Raw genomic sequence first — 19,637 nt, 5'->3', positions numbered from 1 at the left:
GCAGTGTAATCATACTGTTTTATTACTTTATTTGTTGTGCCTATATATGTATTATGCCCATTTTTATATCTCAAAGTCTTCACCTTTCTCACAAGCTTTAATCTTATATATTTATCAGGCATTTGGCACATTTAAAAATAACACATCATCATCTTCTGATAAATATTTTCCTTTCCCAATTCCTTTGCTTTTGACAATAGTATACCAACTCAAAATCTTAGAGCCTCTACTCCTTCCAGGTTACTTTGATTAAATGTGGGGATCTTATGGTAACTGGCCTTTGTTCTTGCTTTCCATTTCAACAACCTTAATTCATTCCTTTGTTGTCTTAAACCATTTAAATTAATTCCCTGGTTCCAATGTTTCCTGTCCCATTCATTCTGACTGCTGCTGTTAGTTAATATGGTTAGACATGGAAAAGGTACAATATGACAGATTTTTTAAATTAGTTAACTAGAAGAATAGCAATGTCATAAACAGATATAAGAAAGGCCTGAAGAGAAGCTTTAAAGGATAGATGTTGGAATTGAAAGAATGCCTCAGCCCTGGCTGGTTTGGCTCAGTGGATAGAGCATCGTTCTGTGGACTGGGAGGTCCCCGGGTTCGATTCCTGTCAAGAGCACATGCCTGGGTTGCAGGCTCAAGCCCCAGTATAGGGCATGCAGGAGGCAACTGATCAATGATTCTCTGACATCTTTTATGTTTCTGTCTCTCTCTCCCTCTTTCTTCCTCATATATATATGATATAAACATATATATATATAAAAAGAAAGAAAGAATGCCTTATCTCATATATATATATAAAAGAAAGAAAGAAAGAATGCCTCATCTGCCAAGAGCCACATGCCTAACTCAGTAGGCATGGTCCAACCTGGAAATGTAGGATGGTGAAAGACCATCTTAGTGAAATTGTTGGTTTTGTTATTGGAAAGAAAAGTCATGATTTGGGAAGTAATAATACCTATTAAACATTTTTATGGAACATTGTTAAATCTCTTGCAAAGATATTGCCTAACTTATTTAATGATTTTTGTATGAAAATGCAGATAATGTATTTAATACAAATACTATTGAATTATTTAGTAAATGTGGAATTTATGGGCAGAACTAGAATTCTTTTTATAAGATAACCCATGTTCTGTGAATTTCCTGAAAGAAATAATGCTACATAAGAGAACATTCTACCTAAGTATATGATTAACCACTATGCTGTATACCTGAAAGCAGTACAAAATAATATTGAAAGTAAACTATAATAGAAAAATAGTAAGACTTAAGAAAAAAAAGAAAGCATTCTGCCATAATATACTTATTTGTAGTATTGAGGCAAGCAGTAGGATAGACCTATCCACCATATGTTATGTCCAAACCGTTTAACTGGATGCAAATGGCTAATTAACTATAAGTTTAAGAGTCTGGAAAGATTTGAGGTGTTTTTAATACCAAACACCACTGTCCGGAGATGATGTTTTATCTTCTGTTGATGTTTCAGTACAATTAATGTGGGTCATTTCTTACCTGTGGAATATTTACTGAAATTATTTTAGGCATTTGAAAGTTGCTTGTAAAATTACCAGGATTATAGGATAATTATAGGATAATCTCTCTTTCTATTTCATTTTTAGAGTGTTCAGCCAGATTCTTCTTCCCCCAGACATGTAAGTCACTCTCATATGCCTGTTATTCGTAGTTCTTCAACATTCATCAAACCTTTTTGGGGGTCATATGTCAGATTGAATAAAGATTTATGTTTCTAAATTCTAATTTAAGTTTTGACACACTCTTAGAAATGAAGGTGACTTATTAGCATGAAATAAAATGCCATTGTAATTGTGGACTCTAAATCTTGATAGAAAAATAGCATAATAATTCATTTTTTACAGTCTGTCAACTAGGTAAACATGGTTCGTATAAACTCATGATTATTTGATAACCTGCATTTAATAACTTTTGAACAATAAATCATGAGTAAATATTGAAAAATAGAATTTTAAAGTAAGAAAAACTTTACATTATATTGTTTCAGTAATCACTAGGAGCAAGAATAAAAAAAAATACATTGATCTGGTGTTTAGACCTATAGACACAAAGGAGATTAAAAGTATTGTTATTCACTTTATGACTTAAGACAAAAGTATTAGCTCCCTAGCACTATTTTAAAGCATGATTCAGCTTTAGGTCTCACCCTGAAATATTTATTGAATATTTAGACTGAGAGCATTCTCTTTAAAGTAGTTCAAAATTAGACTCCGAGAACAGTTGATGATGATGCCTTTTTTCTTGAATATAGTTGCTTTTACCCTGAGACACTTACTCAGCCTAGATGAGCAAAACAAAACACAGAGGCACCTGACATTCTTTCAACTACTTGCTTATTGTTTCTTAAGAATGCTTTTGAAGTGTAATGATATATGAAAGTATTGAAGTTTTCATTTTTACATGATTTCAAACTTAGGGAAAATGTGCAAAGATTGTACAAAGAATTCCTGATGCTATTCACCCAGGTCCCTGTGTAAACATTTTACCATATTTGATTATTTCCTTTCTTGTTTTCCTCTCTCTCTCCCTACACACACACACACACACACACACACACACACACACACACACACACTCTCTCTCTCTCTCTCTCTCTCTCTCTCTCTCTCTCTCTCTCTCTCCTCTCTCTCTCTCTCACACACACACACACACAATTTCTAAACTGTTTGAGAGTGAATTGTGGACACGATGCCCGTATACCTCTAAATATGTCAGTCTATAATTTCTAGAAACAAAGGCAATTCTTTACATTAATTAAATATACTTATCAAAATTGGGACATTAATATTGATACAATACTATTTTCTGAGCCACAGTTCTTACTTAGGTGCTTCCTATTTTTCATTTGGCAATAAAAAAAAAAAAGTCCCTGATTATGCATTTGTTTTTTTTAGCCTGCTCTAATCTGGAGCAATTCTTTTGTCTTTCATGATAGTGGCATTTGTGATGGGTATAGGCCCGTTATTTTAGACCATCCCTCAGTCCGAGTTTGTCTGATGTTTCTTCTTAATTAGATACGGGCTGTGCTTTGGGTAGGAACACTCAACAGTCATGTTCTCAGTGTATCACTTGAGGAAGCACATGATGTCCATTTATCCTTTGCTTGGTGCTGTTAATTTTCATTGTTTGGCTAAGGATAGTTAGAGTCTGCAGGGTTTTTTAACCTCTGCAGTAGTAACATTTTGGCCTGGATGGTTTTTGTTGTAGATAAGGGTGCTGACCTGTGCATTATACGATTCTTAGCTTTATCTCTGATCTCTACCCACTAGATGTCAGTAGTATCCTCACCCTAATTGTGACAAGGAACATTGCGAATATCCCGAGGGTCCAAATCCCCTCCCACTTTCTTGAGAACCACTACTCTACTGTTACTGTTTTTCTGTTGTAGTTAATAAATATCCTTAGGGAGATATTTTGAGATTATATATGTCCAGTTGCCCCTCAGACTTGTTTTTAATATCTGAACCATCACAGTAAGTAAGGAATAACTTTCCCTTTGTCTTTGTTTTTTGTATTGGTGCATATTCATAGATTCTTATTCCATGGACTCTATGATGCAACTCATTATTTATTGTGATGTTCAAATTATTTCTGACTTGGTTATTTGGGAGTCCATCAAGCTGCCGTCTGTATACTTTTGACATATCCTTATCAATCTTTTAAGTATTTCCTTCTTTTTTTTTTTTTTTTTTTTTGCATAACACTATGTTCCAAGCTCACCTTATACTTTATCTACCATCGCCTGAAACCAGCCTTTTCTCCATGGAGCACTGGTTCTTTTTACTGAGTAATGATATTTATAAACTGAGATCTGGATGGTAGTAATGTATATTACCAGAATGTCATTGCTTCTTGGCCCTCTCATTGGCTAAAACTGGGAAATAATATGTATGTATATACATATGTACATACATATATATGTATATATATACAGTTGACCCTTGAACAATACCAGTTTGAACTGCATGGATCCATTTATACATAGATTGTTTTTAATAAATACTGTAAATGTATTTTTTGATTCCCAATTATTTTTAAATAACATTTTCTTTTCTCTAACTTATTTTATTATAAGAATTTAGTGTATAATACATATAACATATATAATATATGTCAATCAACTATTTATGTTATTGGTAAGGCTTCCAGTCAATAGTAGGTAGGCATTAGTAGTTATTGATACATTTTTGAGGAGTAAAAAATTATATGTAGATTTTCAACTGTTAGGGGCAGGGTCAGTGTCCCTAATAATTCAAGGGTCAACTTTGAACAGACAAACACACACACACCTATTCTTATATCTGTTTATATACATATCAAAAGTGATGAGCTTATACTGATACCTGTAATTGAATCCAGTGTCACAGGGTTTATTTAGTTCTTCCTCCTTTCCATAGTTGTAATTCCTTTTTGCAACAGTTTCCATATGGAAACTTCTACCCTAAAATAGAAGCCATCAAAAATCTCAATAGCTAGTTGTGACTCTTAAAGTTATCTGAACTAACTTGTTTTCTAATACCATTTTCAGGGTCATAATCGTATCATTGCCTACAGTAGACCAGTTTATTTCTGTTTATGTTGTGGTCTTATTTGGCTCTTGGATTATGGAAGCAGAAACCTTACTACCACCAAGTTCAAATTATATGGAATAACTTTTACCAATCCACTGGTGCTTCTATCAGCCAGGGATTTAGTTATAGGTGAGTCTTTTTAAAGTATCTCAGATCTTAACATTAATTTATTTGTACACAAACAGTTTACTGATAAAAAGATTAATTGTATAGATGAAAGTAGTAGTTTGTTTGTTTTTAATATATTTTTAAAATTTATTTCAGAGAGGGAGAGAGAGAATCATTGATCAGCTGCTTCCTGCACGCCCCCTCCCACTGGGGATTGAGCCTACACATGTGCCCTGACCTGGAATTGAACTGTGACCTCCTGGTTCATCGGTTGTCACTCAATCATTGAGCCACTCAAATAGGGCTTAAAGTACTTTTAATAGGCTTGTTTTGTTGTATGTTGTAATCCTCTCTGTGAGGAATAGAGAACTATAGGAGTATTATGGATGAAAAAAGTTAATGATGAACAGATATAGTAATTCTGTTCTCAGAGGAGATGTGAAAGGCTTCCTTTGGCTTCTGTACCTCAGGTTCCTGCTGTGTGAAAATGGTTGAAACAATTTTAAAAGCTGTTATAATTGAAAAGATTATTTTGAATACCCAAGCAATTATGTAGAGAGAAATAATGTAAAGTGATATCTTTTAAAATTTGCTTGTAGTTTATATTTAGATTTCTTCCTTTTCTGATCTTAAATGAACAAAACGATAGATGAGGTATATTATTTTTAACATGCTTTTCTTTCCTTCTATAGTGTTTACACTCTGTTTCCCAATAGTATTTTTCGTTGGTCTCCTGCCTCAGGTGAATACATTTGTAATGTACCTTTGTGAACAATTGGATATTCATATCTTTGGTGGTAATGGTGAGTACTTTCTCAAAAAAATTTACAGTTAACAGTATTCCTTTTACAGGTTAAGTAATAAACTGAAAATAAAATTGCTTTAAAAATTTTTCATTTTAAAATTGAAATTAGAAAGAAAAATAAACTTATTTAATAATTGAAGACTGAGCAGGAATTAATTTATAAATAGGAAAGAGCAATCAAGTCTGATACTTTAGTGAAAGATTCAGGAATAATGGAATTGATTTATAAGAAGTAGTTAAGTTATAGTTCGTTTACATGGAACCTGTGTAGACTTATGAAATATTTATAAAAGGTCATCTATCCCAAATTAAGTTCTGATACATGGCATTGTAGTTGGATTTTGAATTGGTGTATGCATTTGGTGTGTCTATGTATTTGGTTTTAGTGAATTGTTTTCCTTTAAAATGGAGACACCAAAACCAGGATACTTTTAGTAAAAGCATTTTACTAAATAAGCTTTTTAGAAATACCTCAGTTTTTAGAGTAGAATGTGTGAACATGAACTGACATACTTAGAAATATATTTTCCTATTATATGTGTACTTCATTTTCAGAATAAGACCTGTTATTAAAATGGAATAGAGATGGTTTGCATAATTTAAAAATAACCCTGTGGTCAACCACTTTGGTTAAAATATACTCTTATTTGACTTGAACCATTTAAAGTTTTGTTAAAAAAAAATATGTTTGCAATAGAGAAATAATAAAAGGAAAATAAATTATGGTAACTTTATAATCCATTTCTCTTCATACTTCACATTTCAGTCCTCATTTATATTCCAAATATATGCATTGAAATGATCACTGCTGACATTATGACTTAAATTTTAAATAGAAACCAAGTCTTTTCTATGTTGCTATGAATCTAGATTATTTTTAATGTTTTGAAAAAATTTTGAAAGAGACGTGAATTAAGACTGCGCTGGTCTTCAACATAGCTTAATGGATAGAAGACAGTTTCAGTATTGAAGGACTGTTATAGGTGCTATATTAATCTAAATATGGTGGCGAGGGTCTAGTGTAGGTCATTTATAACAGTGGGCTTTGACATAATGTGATTTAAAGACTTGTGCAAGGTGCTATTTTTTTAATATCTCCTAATGAATTTTTTTTTCTGTAACCATATTAAATTACTATTAAAGAAAATCTGTTATCCATATGTTAAAAATAAAGGCTAGCTATTTTAACCATCACCTTTTCCTTAAAATTTATAATCCCATTGGATCTGTTTTTTGTTGTTATTGTTAGTAGTCAGATCTGTTCTTTTTTTGTGAGAATTAACAAACACGTGGGAATACAGTTTACTTCTCTGGGTAGCACAGGTTCTATTTACATAGACCAATATCTTTCAGTGAATACTTAGTATATCTCCAGTTCCTTTTCCAGCCTCAGCAAGCTTCATTTCCCCATACTTTTGTAAATACAATAAGATACATGCTTTACAAAAAAAAAAAAAAATATATATATATATATATATATATATATATATTCATTTCAGATTATTACAGATGTTCCTCTTTCCCCCCCCATAACTCCCTCCACCTGATTACCCCCACCCCCACCCATGTCCTAACCCTCCCGCCACTGTCCTCATCCATAGGTGTAAGATTTTTGTCCAATCTCTTCCTGCACCCCCCACGCCTTCTTCCCTCTGAGAATCATCAGTCCACTCCTTTTTCATTCCCCAGATTCTAATAAATTCACCAGTTTATTCTGTTCATAAGATTTTTTATTCCCTTGATTTTTAGATTTACTTGTTTATAGATATGTATTTGTTGTCACTTTGTTCATAATTTTTATCTTTACCTTTTTCTTCTTCTTCCTCCTCTTAAAGAAACCTTTCAGCATTTCATATAATCCTGGTTTGGTGGTGATGAATCTTTTAGCTTTTTCTTGCCTGTGAAGCTCTTTATCTGACCTCCAATTCTAAATGATAGCTTTGTAATCTTGGTTGTAGGTTCTTGCTGTTCATCACTTTGAATATTTCTTGCCACTCCCTTCTAGCCTGCATAGTTTCTGTTGAGAAATCAGCTGACAGTCATATGAGTACTCTTTTGTAATTAACTGTTTTTCTCTTGCTGCTTTCAAGATTCTCTCTTTGTCTTTTGCTCTTGGCATTTTAATTATATTGTGTCTTGGTATGGTCCTCTTTAGATTCCTTTTGTTTGGATTCTGTATGCTTCCTGGACTTGTAAGTCTATTTCTTTCACCAGATAGGGAAATTTTCTGACATTATTTCTTCTAATAGGTTTTCAATATTTTACTCTCTCTCTTCTTCTGTCACCCCCATAATTTGGATGTTGGCATGCTTGAAGTTGTCCCAAGGCTCCTTACACTGTCTTCATTTTATTTTTAAATGTTTGGTTTTTTTAAATTAATTTTAGAGTGGAAGAGAGAGAGAGAAACATCAATGATGAGAGAATCATGGATGGGCTGCCCCCTGCACGTCCCCTACTGCAGATCGAGCCTGCAACCCGGGCATGTGCCCTGACCGGGAATCGAACCGTGATCTCCCAGTTCTTAGGTCAACACTCAATCGCTGAGCCACACTGGCTGGGCTATCTTCATATTTTTTTATTCTTTTTCGTTTTTCTGTTTTTTGCCTCCTCATATTTCATATCTTTGGTTTGAGTCTTGGACTCCTCTAGTCTACTGTTGGATTTCTGTATATTATTCTTTATTTCAGACAGTGTATGCTTAATTTCTGACTGGTTCTTTTACATTTTTTTTGGCATTCTCATTAAGATCCTTGAAGGTCTCACTAAGTTTCTTGGTGGTTTCAAGAAGATTCTGAGTAACCTTATAACTGTGGTTTTGAACTCTATATCCAGTAGTTTGCTTTCCTCCATTTCTTTCATTCATTTCATGTTTCTTTGTCTCCTCATTTTGGCTGCTTCCTTATGTTGATGGAGTAGCTTTGTGAGGTAGGTGATCTATAGGGCTCAGTGGCTCAGCCCACCAATCACCTGAGGTGGACACTCTTGGTACACCCCTTTGTGGGCTAGGTGCACAGTCTTGTTGTAGTTAAGCCTTGATTGCTGTTGGTACACTGGGAGGAATTGATCTCCAGGCCAATTGGCTGTGAAGATCAGCTGTGTCTATAATGGAAGAACTGCTGTGCTGGAGACACCCTTATGGAGCAGGACTTGCTTTAGTAAGGCTTTTGTGCTCACTGAATCTGCCTTTTGAGTATGTCACTTATGGATGTGAGGAGTTGAAATCTGGTGTCATCTCACACTGACCACTAGGTACACTAGCTCCTGGATCTCCCAGGAGGTGCAAGTCAGCTATTGTCTGAGGCTACCCAGCAGGAGCTAAGGCGAGATCTGCATATTTCTCCTCTTTGTTTGGGGTTTGAAAGTTTTGGAGCTCTCTGACCCAGCTGCAATTTGTTAGGTTAAACTGGAAAGGGCAGGCCATTCACATGCAAATGCTGCTGCGCACAGTTTGGGTGGGCTTGTAAATTGGGTGTGTCAGGGTATCAGGGAATCACTAGGGCACATGTGTCAAACACAAGGCCCGCGGGCCAAATCCGTCCCGCCAGGCCTTGCAATGTGGCCCGCACCGCGCTGTCATCACTGCACTCCGCTGCGTTTCCATCACAATGACAGTTTATGACTGTTCAGTAAACCATTTGGCCCGCGATTTAGGCTGGATTTTAGATTTTGGCCCCTTCTCTGATTGAGTTTGACACCCCTACACTAGGGTATAGCAAACAGTGATGGCTTCCAGTCAGCCATCTCTGCGATCTGCATCCCCGGGTCCCTGCGCCCCGCGCCCCAGCACAGTAAACAGTGATTCCTGCAAGCACCTCTGGGAGAAAGCCACCTTCACTCTCTGACCTGATGCCAGACAATGCAGTTTCTCCCCATAGGACTCTGGGTTCCTAGAGTCTCACCAGAAACTGGAGTTCAGAGCGGTCGGGAGCTTGTATCTCCCTTCCAATTGGAAAAAAGCACTGCACCCAGTTGCCAGCCCAATTCTTGTGCCTCTGTACCTCTGCTTTTTCATGCCTCGGAACCTCCTATCTGGTCGCAGTGCGCTTTTTTCTTTCCTTCTAGTTATAGAACTTCTACCAGCCAGCTTTCCCGTAGTTCTGGGTGATAGTCGTTTTGTCTTTTAGTTGTATTTTTGTGATGTTGTTGTGAGATGCAGCACATACCTATGCCACCACTTGGTTTTCCTAAGATAATCTTGAAGCATAATATAGGCACAAATGTCTTTGCTATGTATAAGTATTCATTATTTCCAAGATGAATATATTTTAAATAAAAAATTGTGGATAGTAAATATTTGTTATTTCAAAATCCTTTGAAAGGATGAAGTAACTGAATTTTTAAAAATCAAATAAATAGATTTAATTATAATATACCATTTTAAATACTTTTTAGTGTCCTTTTCAGATTTGTCTTCCCCCCCCCCCCCCCAATAAATGTTTAGAGAGCATTAATCTCCTTCTTCCCCTCTCCCTCTTTTCTATCTAGCCACTACCAGCCTGCTTGCAGCACTCTACAGCTTCATCTGTAGCATTGTGGCGGTGGCCCTGCTGTATGGGTTGTGTTATGGCGCTTTAAAGGTAAGTAATAGGTTGTATTGTGTTTTGTCTTTAAGGTTATTTTTCTATAATAAGAATGTTTCCAATGGATTAATGATTTTTCCCCCCAGTGCACTTTAGCATTAATTTTCATGATCATTTTGAACATTATTCTCATTTACTTTGAAAACAATTTCATAATTAACCCTTATTAAAAGAAAATCCTTTTCTATGCAATAATTAGAGGTTATTATTAGAAATACATTATTCAAACTTAGGCAGGTCTGAGATGTAGGTGGATATGGTAATAACAGTATATGAAGGTAATTTTAGATTTCTAGTTAAGGATATATGCAACTCCCGTTATATCAAGACTTCATAAAACTTATGAGAACAAGTTCAAAGACTGCAATTTAAGATACATTCTAGCAAATTATTTCACTGAAATCTAATATTATTATTGGTTTAGAAGAATCTGGATGAGACTTATTAGTTCTGTTTTTAAAAGATTGTCACCAAATTGTAAGTTAAAAAATTTAAATTTCTAATAACCCTTAAGCCCTGGTATTATTATTATTTTTTATGATTAGTGCAAGACAATCAGAGAATAATAGGGTTCAAAGAACTGAAAAGTGACTCACAGCATTTTTCCTTGCTTCTTTTCTTCAGTAGCCTTTAAGGCAGGGGTGGAGAGCATCTGGCCCACGGGCTGTATAAGGCCTGTGAAATCATTTGATCTGGCCCTGCCAAGGCCTTAGGGGTGAGCTAATTAAATGTTTGACCAAATATAGCAGGTTTATTTTTAAGTTGATAATTTTGTATGGCCCGCAAATGATGTTATAAATATCCATATGGTGGCCCTTGGCAGAGAAAATGTCCCCCCCTCCCTCTGATTTATGGAATGCTTAGTGTGTGCCCAGTGCTATACCAGACACCATTTCCTGCTTATGAGTGGCTTATATGTTGCTGTGATTAACAAGTCAACAAACACTTTCATTAGAGGGTGATGAAGGCTATGAAAACAGAGTCTGATGGGCATAGTGATTATTGCCTTGTCCAACCTAAAGGGATTAAAGATAATTTAACCACAATTTGAAGGACAAATAGGAATTAGTTAATTGAAACAAAGGATGAAGAGCCATGGAGTTGTAAAAAGGTGTGTTGTGTATAGGAAACAGTGAGTAATTTGGACTTTCTGGAGGTTTGGGTATATGAGGACAGATGGCCTTCAGCCAGGCTGGAAAGGAAAGGGAATGGTTAGCTTGTAAAATATCTCTTACCTTAAACATGTTGGGGTGGAGATGGAAGACCATTAACATGTTTGAGGTATGGCAAGGAAATAATCAACATTGTGTTTTAGGAAGACTACTTAGTCCCCAGTGTGAAGGAGATGGAAATAGAAGCAGGAAGGATCAGAAATAGGAGGACCCTTGGGTTGCAATCCTGAAATTATGAGGGACTTAATTGACAATGATTAGGGACTCTGGATAGAGAAGAGCCAGAATAGGCTCCCAGTGACTTTTGTGTAGGGTCTGGCTTACACAGCCTGTTGGTTAGTGATACTAATGCACAAAATTAGAAATCTTGGCATTTAGTGAGGAGGTGGTGGTTTAAATTTGGACATGCTTATTTGTGACATTTAGGGGGTATCTAGAGATATGTAGTAGAAAGTTATATGTAGAGAAGTTTGAGGTAGTGGTTAGTAGATTTGGAATTCATCAATGCAATTAAATCAAGAATAAGAATAAAACTACTAATATAGACTGACAAGAGAAAGTGGGTGAGGATAGAACCCTGGGAAATGCCAGTTTTGAGCATTGGAGTTTTATTGATATTTCCAGTAAATAGAATATTGGTCATTTGGCTGAAGAAGCTAGATTAATATAAACTTAGGTTTGAATGGATATTAATCAAATGTATTCTTCTCTTTCTAGAATATAGTTGGGAAACTTGTGCATATGCTTAGGGGTTGTTTTCTGGTTTTTGATTTTTTAAAAAGATCTGAATCTTAATTGCATTTAAAAGGGAAGGGGGGATAGTCAAGTAGAGAGGGAGATATTTGGTAGAACGAAACCCAGGAAGGAACTGGAGACAGTTGATCCGAATCCATGCTTCTCCCGTGTGCACCTGGAAAGCTTCCTAGTACAGAGGTTTTAGATCTGTTGTGAGTCATTTTGTTAAGTCATTTTTTGGAAGTTACTGTTGAAAAGTGTAAGTTTTTTTATGCCTAGTTTACAAAGGCCTGTTTAATTATTTAACAGAAGAACAGCAATTGTAAAATTGCCAGCTAAGAACACTGTGTCCTCAGATAGGTAGGAGGATAAGTTTTTGGAGGATGTTTTTGCCTTCTTTCTTATACATGGCTTTTGCAGTAGACCAGTGGTCGGCAAACTCATTAGTCAACAGAGCCAAATATCAACAGTACAATGATTGAAATTTCTTTGGAGAGCCAAATTTTTAAAACTTAAACTTCTTCTAATGCCATTTCTTCAAAATAGACTCTCCCAGGCCGTGATATTTTGTGGAAGAGCCACACTCAAAGGGCCAAAGAGCCGCATTTGGCTTGCGAGTCGCAGTTTGCTGACCACAGCATTAGACCATTTTAGTTTTATACGTCACCCATTATAATAAAACTAATCTGCAGATTTAGTTATGTACATGAATAAAGATTATGTGCAAGAATTTTATTAGAGTATTGTTTGTAACAGCAAAAAGTTGGAAATAACTAGTATTTGTTATTTGTGAATGGTTATAGTATAGCCATACAATGGAATAGCCATACAATTATCCAATCACAAATAAAGAATAAAACAGATTTTTGTATGCTAATATGGAATGATTTCCAAGAGATATTTGTTTGTTTTCAAACTTTATTGAAGTATAATTGATAAATAAAATTGTAAGGTATTTCAAGTATACAACAGGATGATTTTATGTGTGTGTGTATATATATATATATATATATATATATATATATATATATATATATATGAAAAGATTTCCCTCATCCATTTAACCCAGCCATCACCTCACATATTTACCTTTTTTTTTTAAATAAATTTTTATTGTTCATATTATTACAAATGTTCCTTTCCCTCCCCCCTCCATTGCTGTCCTCCACCAGGTTCCCACCCCACCCTCTGCCCTTTCCCCACCCCCCATTGTCCTCATCCATAGGTGCACAGTTTATGTTCAGTCTCTTCCCACATCCCCCTCTCCCCTTTTCCCCAAGAATCGTCAGTTCACTCCCCTTCCATACCTCTGATTCTATTATATTCAACAGTTAATATTGTTCATCAAATTTTTTTTTAATTTCCTTGGTTTTTAGATTCACTTGTTGATAGTTACGTATTTGTTGTTCATAATTTTTATCTTTATCTTCTTTCTCTTCTGAAAGAACCCCCTTCAGCAATTCATATAATTCTGGTTTGGTGGTGATGAACTCCTTTAGCTTTTTTTTATTAGTGAAGCTCTTTATCTGGCCTTTGATTCTGAGTGATACCTTTGCTGGATAGATAATCTTTGGCTGTAGGTTCTTACTATTCATCACCTTGAATATTTCTTGCCATTCCCGTCTGGCCTGCATAGTTTCTGTTGAGAAGTCAGCTGACAATTGTATAGGTGCTCCTTTATAGGTAACTACCTGCTTTGCTCTTGCTGCTTTTAATATTCTCTCTTTGTCTTTTGCTCTTGGAATTTTAATTATGATGTGTCTTGGTGTGGTCCTCTTTGGATTCCTTTTGTTTGGAATTCTGTGCGCTTCCTGGACTTATAAGTCTAATTCTTTCACCAGGTGGGGGAAGTTTTCTGTCACTATTTCTTTCAGTATGTTTGCGATATCTTGCTCTCCATACCTTAGGCTTTTACAGCTCCTCCACGCTTCCTTCTGGTTTTCTCCTTGCTTCTCGTTGTAGAATTTCCAGTCAGTCGACTTTCCTGTAGTTCTGGGTAATGTCCATTTTGTATTTTAGTTGTATTTTATTGAAATTGTTGTGTGCGGCTGCAGCTATGTGTTTACCTGTGCAGCCATCTTGGATTCTCCCCCATATTTACCTTTTTTTGTGTGTGTGAGAACATTTAAGTTCTACTCACTTAGCGAATTTCTGTGTTTTCAGTTATAATCACCGTATTATATATTAGATCATCAGATCTTATTCAACTAACTGAAAGTTTATACCTTTTTACTAACCTCTTCCTATTTCCCCTTCTCCCAGTCCCTGGAAATCACTTTTCTATTCTGTTTCTTTAAGTTCAACTTTTTAAAAAATATTCCACATGCAAGTGACACCATGCAGTATTATTTGTCTTTCTCTCTCTGGCTCATGCCCTCCAGTTTCATCCATGTTGTTGCAAATGACAATTGATCCAAATCCATGCTTCTCCCAAGAGCACCTCTAACGTCTCCTAGCACAGAAGTTTTAAATCTGAGTCAGTCATAATTTGGAAGTTGCCGTTAAAAAGGCAGTTTAAGGCAGAATAATATTCCATTGTGAGTGTGTGTGTGCATGTGTGTTACATTTTCTTTCTTTTTTCTGCTTTTGTTTTTGTTTTCTAAAGGTAGGCAGTATGCCAAAAAAGGATCTTTCCTTTGTGCTTTTTTGAAAAAAATTATTATTTTTTACTCTATGCCAGATACCATGCTAGTGAAATCCAGTGATTACAGTGAGCAGTACAGACATATCACTTACACATGCTTGGTTGGCCTTTAAAAGCTAGCCTTTGTGTTATTTATTTCTGAGCATATGCAGTTTATTTGTTCAGGCAACACTGAATGCCTTTGGGATATATAAAGCATATCATATGAACCAAGACATCAAGAAAGCAGCTCATCAGATGTTAATGTTTTCTTTTGCCTGTGATATTATGTGTTGCCTTTTCCTACTCTGTTGTTGTTATAATAAAAAATTTACTACAGCAAGTTTTTTATTCTTCAAAATGGAGAACATAGTTTACTGTAAGCTTAATTTTACTTTAAATCTGAAAGAGATTGACAGTAGCATGTGTCAGAAGCAAATGTATCATTCCTAGTGTATAAATTTAGCTTTAGCACCAAAAGAAATCTGAAGATAAGCTAGCAGCTAAGTTCTAGCTCATCTGAAAGTAATAAATCTATATTTGTTGGGAATAAAATGAAATTAATAATATAGTTTAGAAGTTTTTGTTGAATTTAGTTACCTTTCTCTAAAATACTGACCTACAGGATTATATGATGTATCGTAAATTAGAAGTATATTATTCTATCACATTTTATCTCCCAACAGGATTCTTGGGATGGCCAGCATATTCCAGTACTTTTCTCCGTTTTCTGTGGTTTGTTAGTGGCAGTATCCTATCATCTCAGCCGACAAAGCAGTGATCCATCTGTACTTTTGTAAGTGAAATCGGTTATTATTGAGTTGAAGAAATTTAAATAAATGGGCATTTCTGATTAGTTATAGAATGCTAAATTTTTTCAGAATATATCATTTGCTAATGATTAAGTATACTTGGATCACTTGTTTTTTTTTATCTTGAACTTTATTTGCTGCTGGAGGTACTGGTTGTCAGGTTATATATGTATTTTTATATTAATTATTTTCTCTCTCTCCCTTTTTTAAATATAAAGCTCTTTGATGCAATCTAAGATTTTCCCAAAAACAGAAGAGAAAAATCCAGAAGACCCTCTGTCTGAAGTAAAAGATCCACTACCTGAAAAACTTAGAAACTCCATTGTAAGTTTAAACTTTTTAAAAGCACTTAAAATCCTTGAATTTTAGATAGGTCATCATATTATTTAATGAACACTTTTTGAAGCCCTTTAATTATTGGGGTAAAATGTATACCTCTATGTATTATACATTTTTGATTGCCTTTATTACAATTTTAACATGTAAGAAATGCTCATCCTCAAACTTGGTTTCTACATAGAACAGTATGCCAAACATCTTTTTTAGATTAGGTGAAATTAAGTCATTTCATTGTTTATAGAATTCTTAATCCTGTTCAGTTTAAACTGGCATTTGAAAGATGAATGTTAACATAAATTAGAGTTTGTTATCAATTGTATTGATAAAAACTGTGTCCTTGTAAGTCATCTCTAGTCTGTTAGTGTGTTTTATTTCTCGGGCATTTTGAAAAGTTTGTGTGTATCTTTTCCTGGTTGAAGGAGAGAACAATAACTTGGACTTAATATACATAAGTAAATATATTTCTAATTTAATGAATTTTAATGTTGCCTGCATTCTTTTAGTGTTTATTTGAAAAATGAAATTTATAGATTCATATCTGCCTTCTGGAACAAAACATAAAATTCTTTTTCTAAGTTATTATTTTAGATTTTTTTCTGTTTGTGATTTTATTTATTTATTAAAAAAATATATTTTTATTGATTTCAGAGAGGAGAGGGAGAGAGAGATAGGAACATCAATGGTGAGAGAGAACCATGGCTTGGCTGCCTCCTGCATGCCCCACACTGGGGATTGACCCACAACCCGGGCATGTGCCCTTGACCAGAATTGAACCTGAGACCCTTCAGTTCACAGGCTGATGCTCTATCCACTGAGCCAAACCATCTAGGTTGTGACTGACTATATAGGTCTTGAATTAAACACAGTGTTTGCCTTCAGTGAACTTGAGCTATTCACATATTCTTTAGAGAACTTCAGAAATAAAAAAAACTGCCTCAAGATAAAATTTAAGCAATTTTTTTCTGACTTTAGTTTCCATGTTAGCTAAGGATACTTAACATTAAATGTAATACTTCTGAATACTTCTGAATCTGCTTCATAGTGTAAACCTATGTGTCAGTCAATGACCAGAGCTATCAAGAGGTTTCTGGTTTTTGCTATAACCACTAAAAGAACCAAAATCCAGTTAAGTAAAATAGGACATGTACATGATTTCTACATTTTAAAAGATTAATGAAAGTATAACTTTGTTATCCAAAAAGGATATGCCCTATACTAGTCAATGATACAGTAATTTAAGTATCTCATTTCCTTTTCCCATAAAACTTAGTCCGTTGGGGGAAAGTAATACGCAGCTTCAATAAAAGACATTATGATATAGTACATAATGTGATGAGTAAGTTTAATTTCCTTGGTATTGCAATGTCAAACCAAAATAGGAAGAAATTAAGGAAGAAATGAAGATTTAGAAATAGAAATGCTAAAAAAAAAAAAAAAAAAAAATAGGATCAGTGAAAAATTGTTTCCTAAACAGTTTGCTAGTTTGAAATGAAGGAAATACTTTACTTTGTTTTGACAATTCTGTTTTGTTTCACAGAGTGAACGCTTACAGTCTGACCTAGTGGTGTGCATAGTGATTGGTGTGCTGTATTTTGCTATTCATGTGAGCACAGTGTTTACAGTATTGCAGGTAAGGAATCACTTAGCTCTTTGGGTTGGGAGAAAATAACTTTGTTTGGGTTCATTTCTGATTTGATTGTAATGTTAGTTCATAAATGCAGAAATGAGATTTCCCCAAAGTCTTATTCCAGTACAGCTGCAAGTCTAGAACCTCATCCTTTAGCTCTGGTCTAGGTGTTGTTCCTGCTCATCTGTCAGCCACACATTACTGTTCTCAGTGCTCTTCATTCTTTTGTGAGATCCCTGCTTCCTCGCGGTGTCAGGGTGTGGTGTAGTTTCACATAGTTTTCTTCACTTGGGTTACCTTGACTCCATGGTCAGTTGTCATCAACTTTGAAAAATTTTGGCCTCTGTTACTTCCAATGTTCTTTCTGTCCTCCCCTCTCTCTGCTTTGTTGACTAACTGTCCCCGCAACCCCTTACACACACACACACACACACACACACACGCACGCACGCACGCACGCACGCACACGCACACGCACACGCACACGCACAGGCCTTCCGCCATCCACCCCTGTCTCCTGACTTCATCTTAGGCCTCTTGAAGTTGTCCCATGTGAGTCACTGATGCTCTGTTCATTTTGGTCTTTTTTTGTATGTGTACTTATTTTGAATACAGATTAATCCCTTCTAGTATATTTTTCATCTCAGAATTTATAATTTTCATCTTACATTTAAGTCTTTTTCTTTCCATGCCTCTACTTAATCTTTTGAACATAGGAAATTCAGTTTTTACTCTCTGAATGTCCTTTTATCCTAATCTAACTTTTGTCACTTGTGGGTTGGTTTTGATTAATTTTTCCTCTTTATGGGCCATAGTTTTCTGATTCTTTGCATGTTTGGTAATTTTTTATTGGATGCCAAGTTTTTTGGTATTGTATATTTTTATATTCTAGAACTTTTCTTGAATTTTGTTTTTCAGTAGTTAGGTTACTTAATAGTTTAATCCTTTCAGCCCTTGCTTTTAACACATTGCAGACCAGTAGTTTTATTGCTAGCTTTACCCAGTGGCCAGATAAGTTTCTATTGAATGAGTACAAAAATGTTTTATATAATATTAAATACCCATTGCATTTTGAAGTTATTTATTACATGTTCTTACAAGTTAATATCTTTAAAAATACGATACTTTGTAAAACAGTGTATAATATGAAGCAGGAATTCTCGTGATCCGTCCGCAAAGTGTTAAGATTTGTTAAGTGAAACCAGGGTTGGTTTTAGTGTAGGCTAATATTCCTCTCCCTGAGGTAGCACCCCTTTGACTCTGCCCAGTGCCCTGAGAACCCGGAGCTTTTCCAGTCTGGCTGTGGGAACAGGCAGTGCCTGGCCCTGTGTGAGTGCTAGGTGCTGTTCTCTCCAGGTCTTTCCTCTGAATCTTTCCCTGCTCTCATGGAGTTTTCTCACACACTCATGCTCATTCCCCTGAATACTTAAGGGGACCCTCTGCAGATCTTCACATTTTTCTCTTTTGTGCATAGTTTGTTGTGGTGACCTCTAGCTGTTTTAGTCTCTCCAGACTCCCAGTTTCATTCTATCAATTTGGGGTACCAGGCTTCGTGTGGGTCCCCTCCCCGCATTGCAACCAGGAAACTCCCTCAAGGTAGTAAACTGGGGCAACCCTGACACTGACTCTCTCTCTCCTCTCTTTGCGGGTTCACTCTTTATTTCCTTAGGTCTAGCGTATTGCAGACCATTTGGTTCATATATTTTATTCTTTTTGGTTGTCATTTGGAGAGTAAATCTCAATTATTCCATTTGGCCAGAAGCAAAGGTTATATGATTTAATTTTATTTAACATTTTGGTCTGTTTTTCTTTTCTTCCAATTTGAACTACTCATTCTTGAACACCACAAGTCAAGTCGGGTTTAGTGGGTGTTCAGGGCTCAGATGGAGGAGGGTTCTTCAAGTCCAAGAGGTTCTAAAGTTTCTAAATATGTGATTTCAGTTTTAATATTTAGGTGATGTACTTGGTTTCCTCTTTTGTGAGTTTAGTCATACATAAGAACTGTCTTCTAATGCTGTACCATGTGCCTTCATATGAAGGCACAAAAAAAGGTTCTTTTCTTTTCATCCTAGTCTGCTCCTCACTTAGACTTACAGTTTTATTTGGCTCGTGTCCTTCATCTCTGCCAGTTAAAACTATGCAATCAATCCTTGCTCTGCAAGTCACTTAGACCATTCTTAGAATAGTGAGCAGTACACTCCAAGCCTTCCTCTCCTTGCTGTATAT

The 19,637-nt window shown here is 35.4% G+C and overlaps 1 protein-coding gene across 12 annotated transcripts in view; it reads left to right on the top strand.

The window, feature by feature from the left end:
• PCNX1 (pecanex 1) overlaps positions 1–19,637 on the top strand; it is a 143,251-nt gene that overhangs the window by 80,040 nt on the left and 43,574 nt on the right. For all 12 annotated transcript variants that reach the window (XM_036432620.2, XM_045579178.1, XM_036432604.2 and 9 more), the window contains 7 exons: positions 1,626–1,658; positions 4,568–4,739; positions 5,411–5,521; positions 10,009–10,100; positions 15,320–15,429; positions 15,664–15,769; positions 17,322–17,414. In XM_036432620.2, the coding sequence (XP_036288513.1) occupies positions 1,626–1,658; positions 4,568–4,739; positions 5,411–5,521; positions 10,009–10,100; positions 15,320–15,429; positions 15,664–15,769; positions 17,322–17,414 (717 nt within the window). The remainder of the gene's footprint in view (positions 1–1,625; positions 1,659–4,567; positions 4,740–5,410; positions 5,522–10,008; positions 10,101–15,319; positions 15,430–15,663; positions 15,770–17,321; positions 17,415–19,637) is intronic.

This window comes from Pipistrellus kuhlii, unplaced genomic scaffold (genome assembly GCF_014108245.1).
Source record: "Pipistrellus kuhlii isolate mPipKuh1 unplaced genomic scaffold, mPipKuh1.p scaffold_m20_p_1, whole genome shotgun sequence".
Taxonomy (NCBI): Eukaryota; Metazoa; Chordata; class Mammalia; order Chiroptera; family Vespertilionidae; genus Pipistrellus; species Pipistrellus kuhlii.
This window is presented reverse-complemented; position numbering and strand designations above follow the sequence as displayed.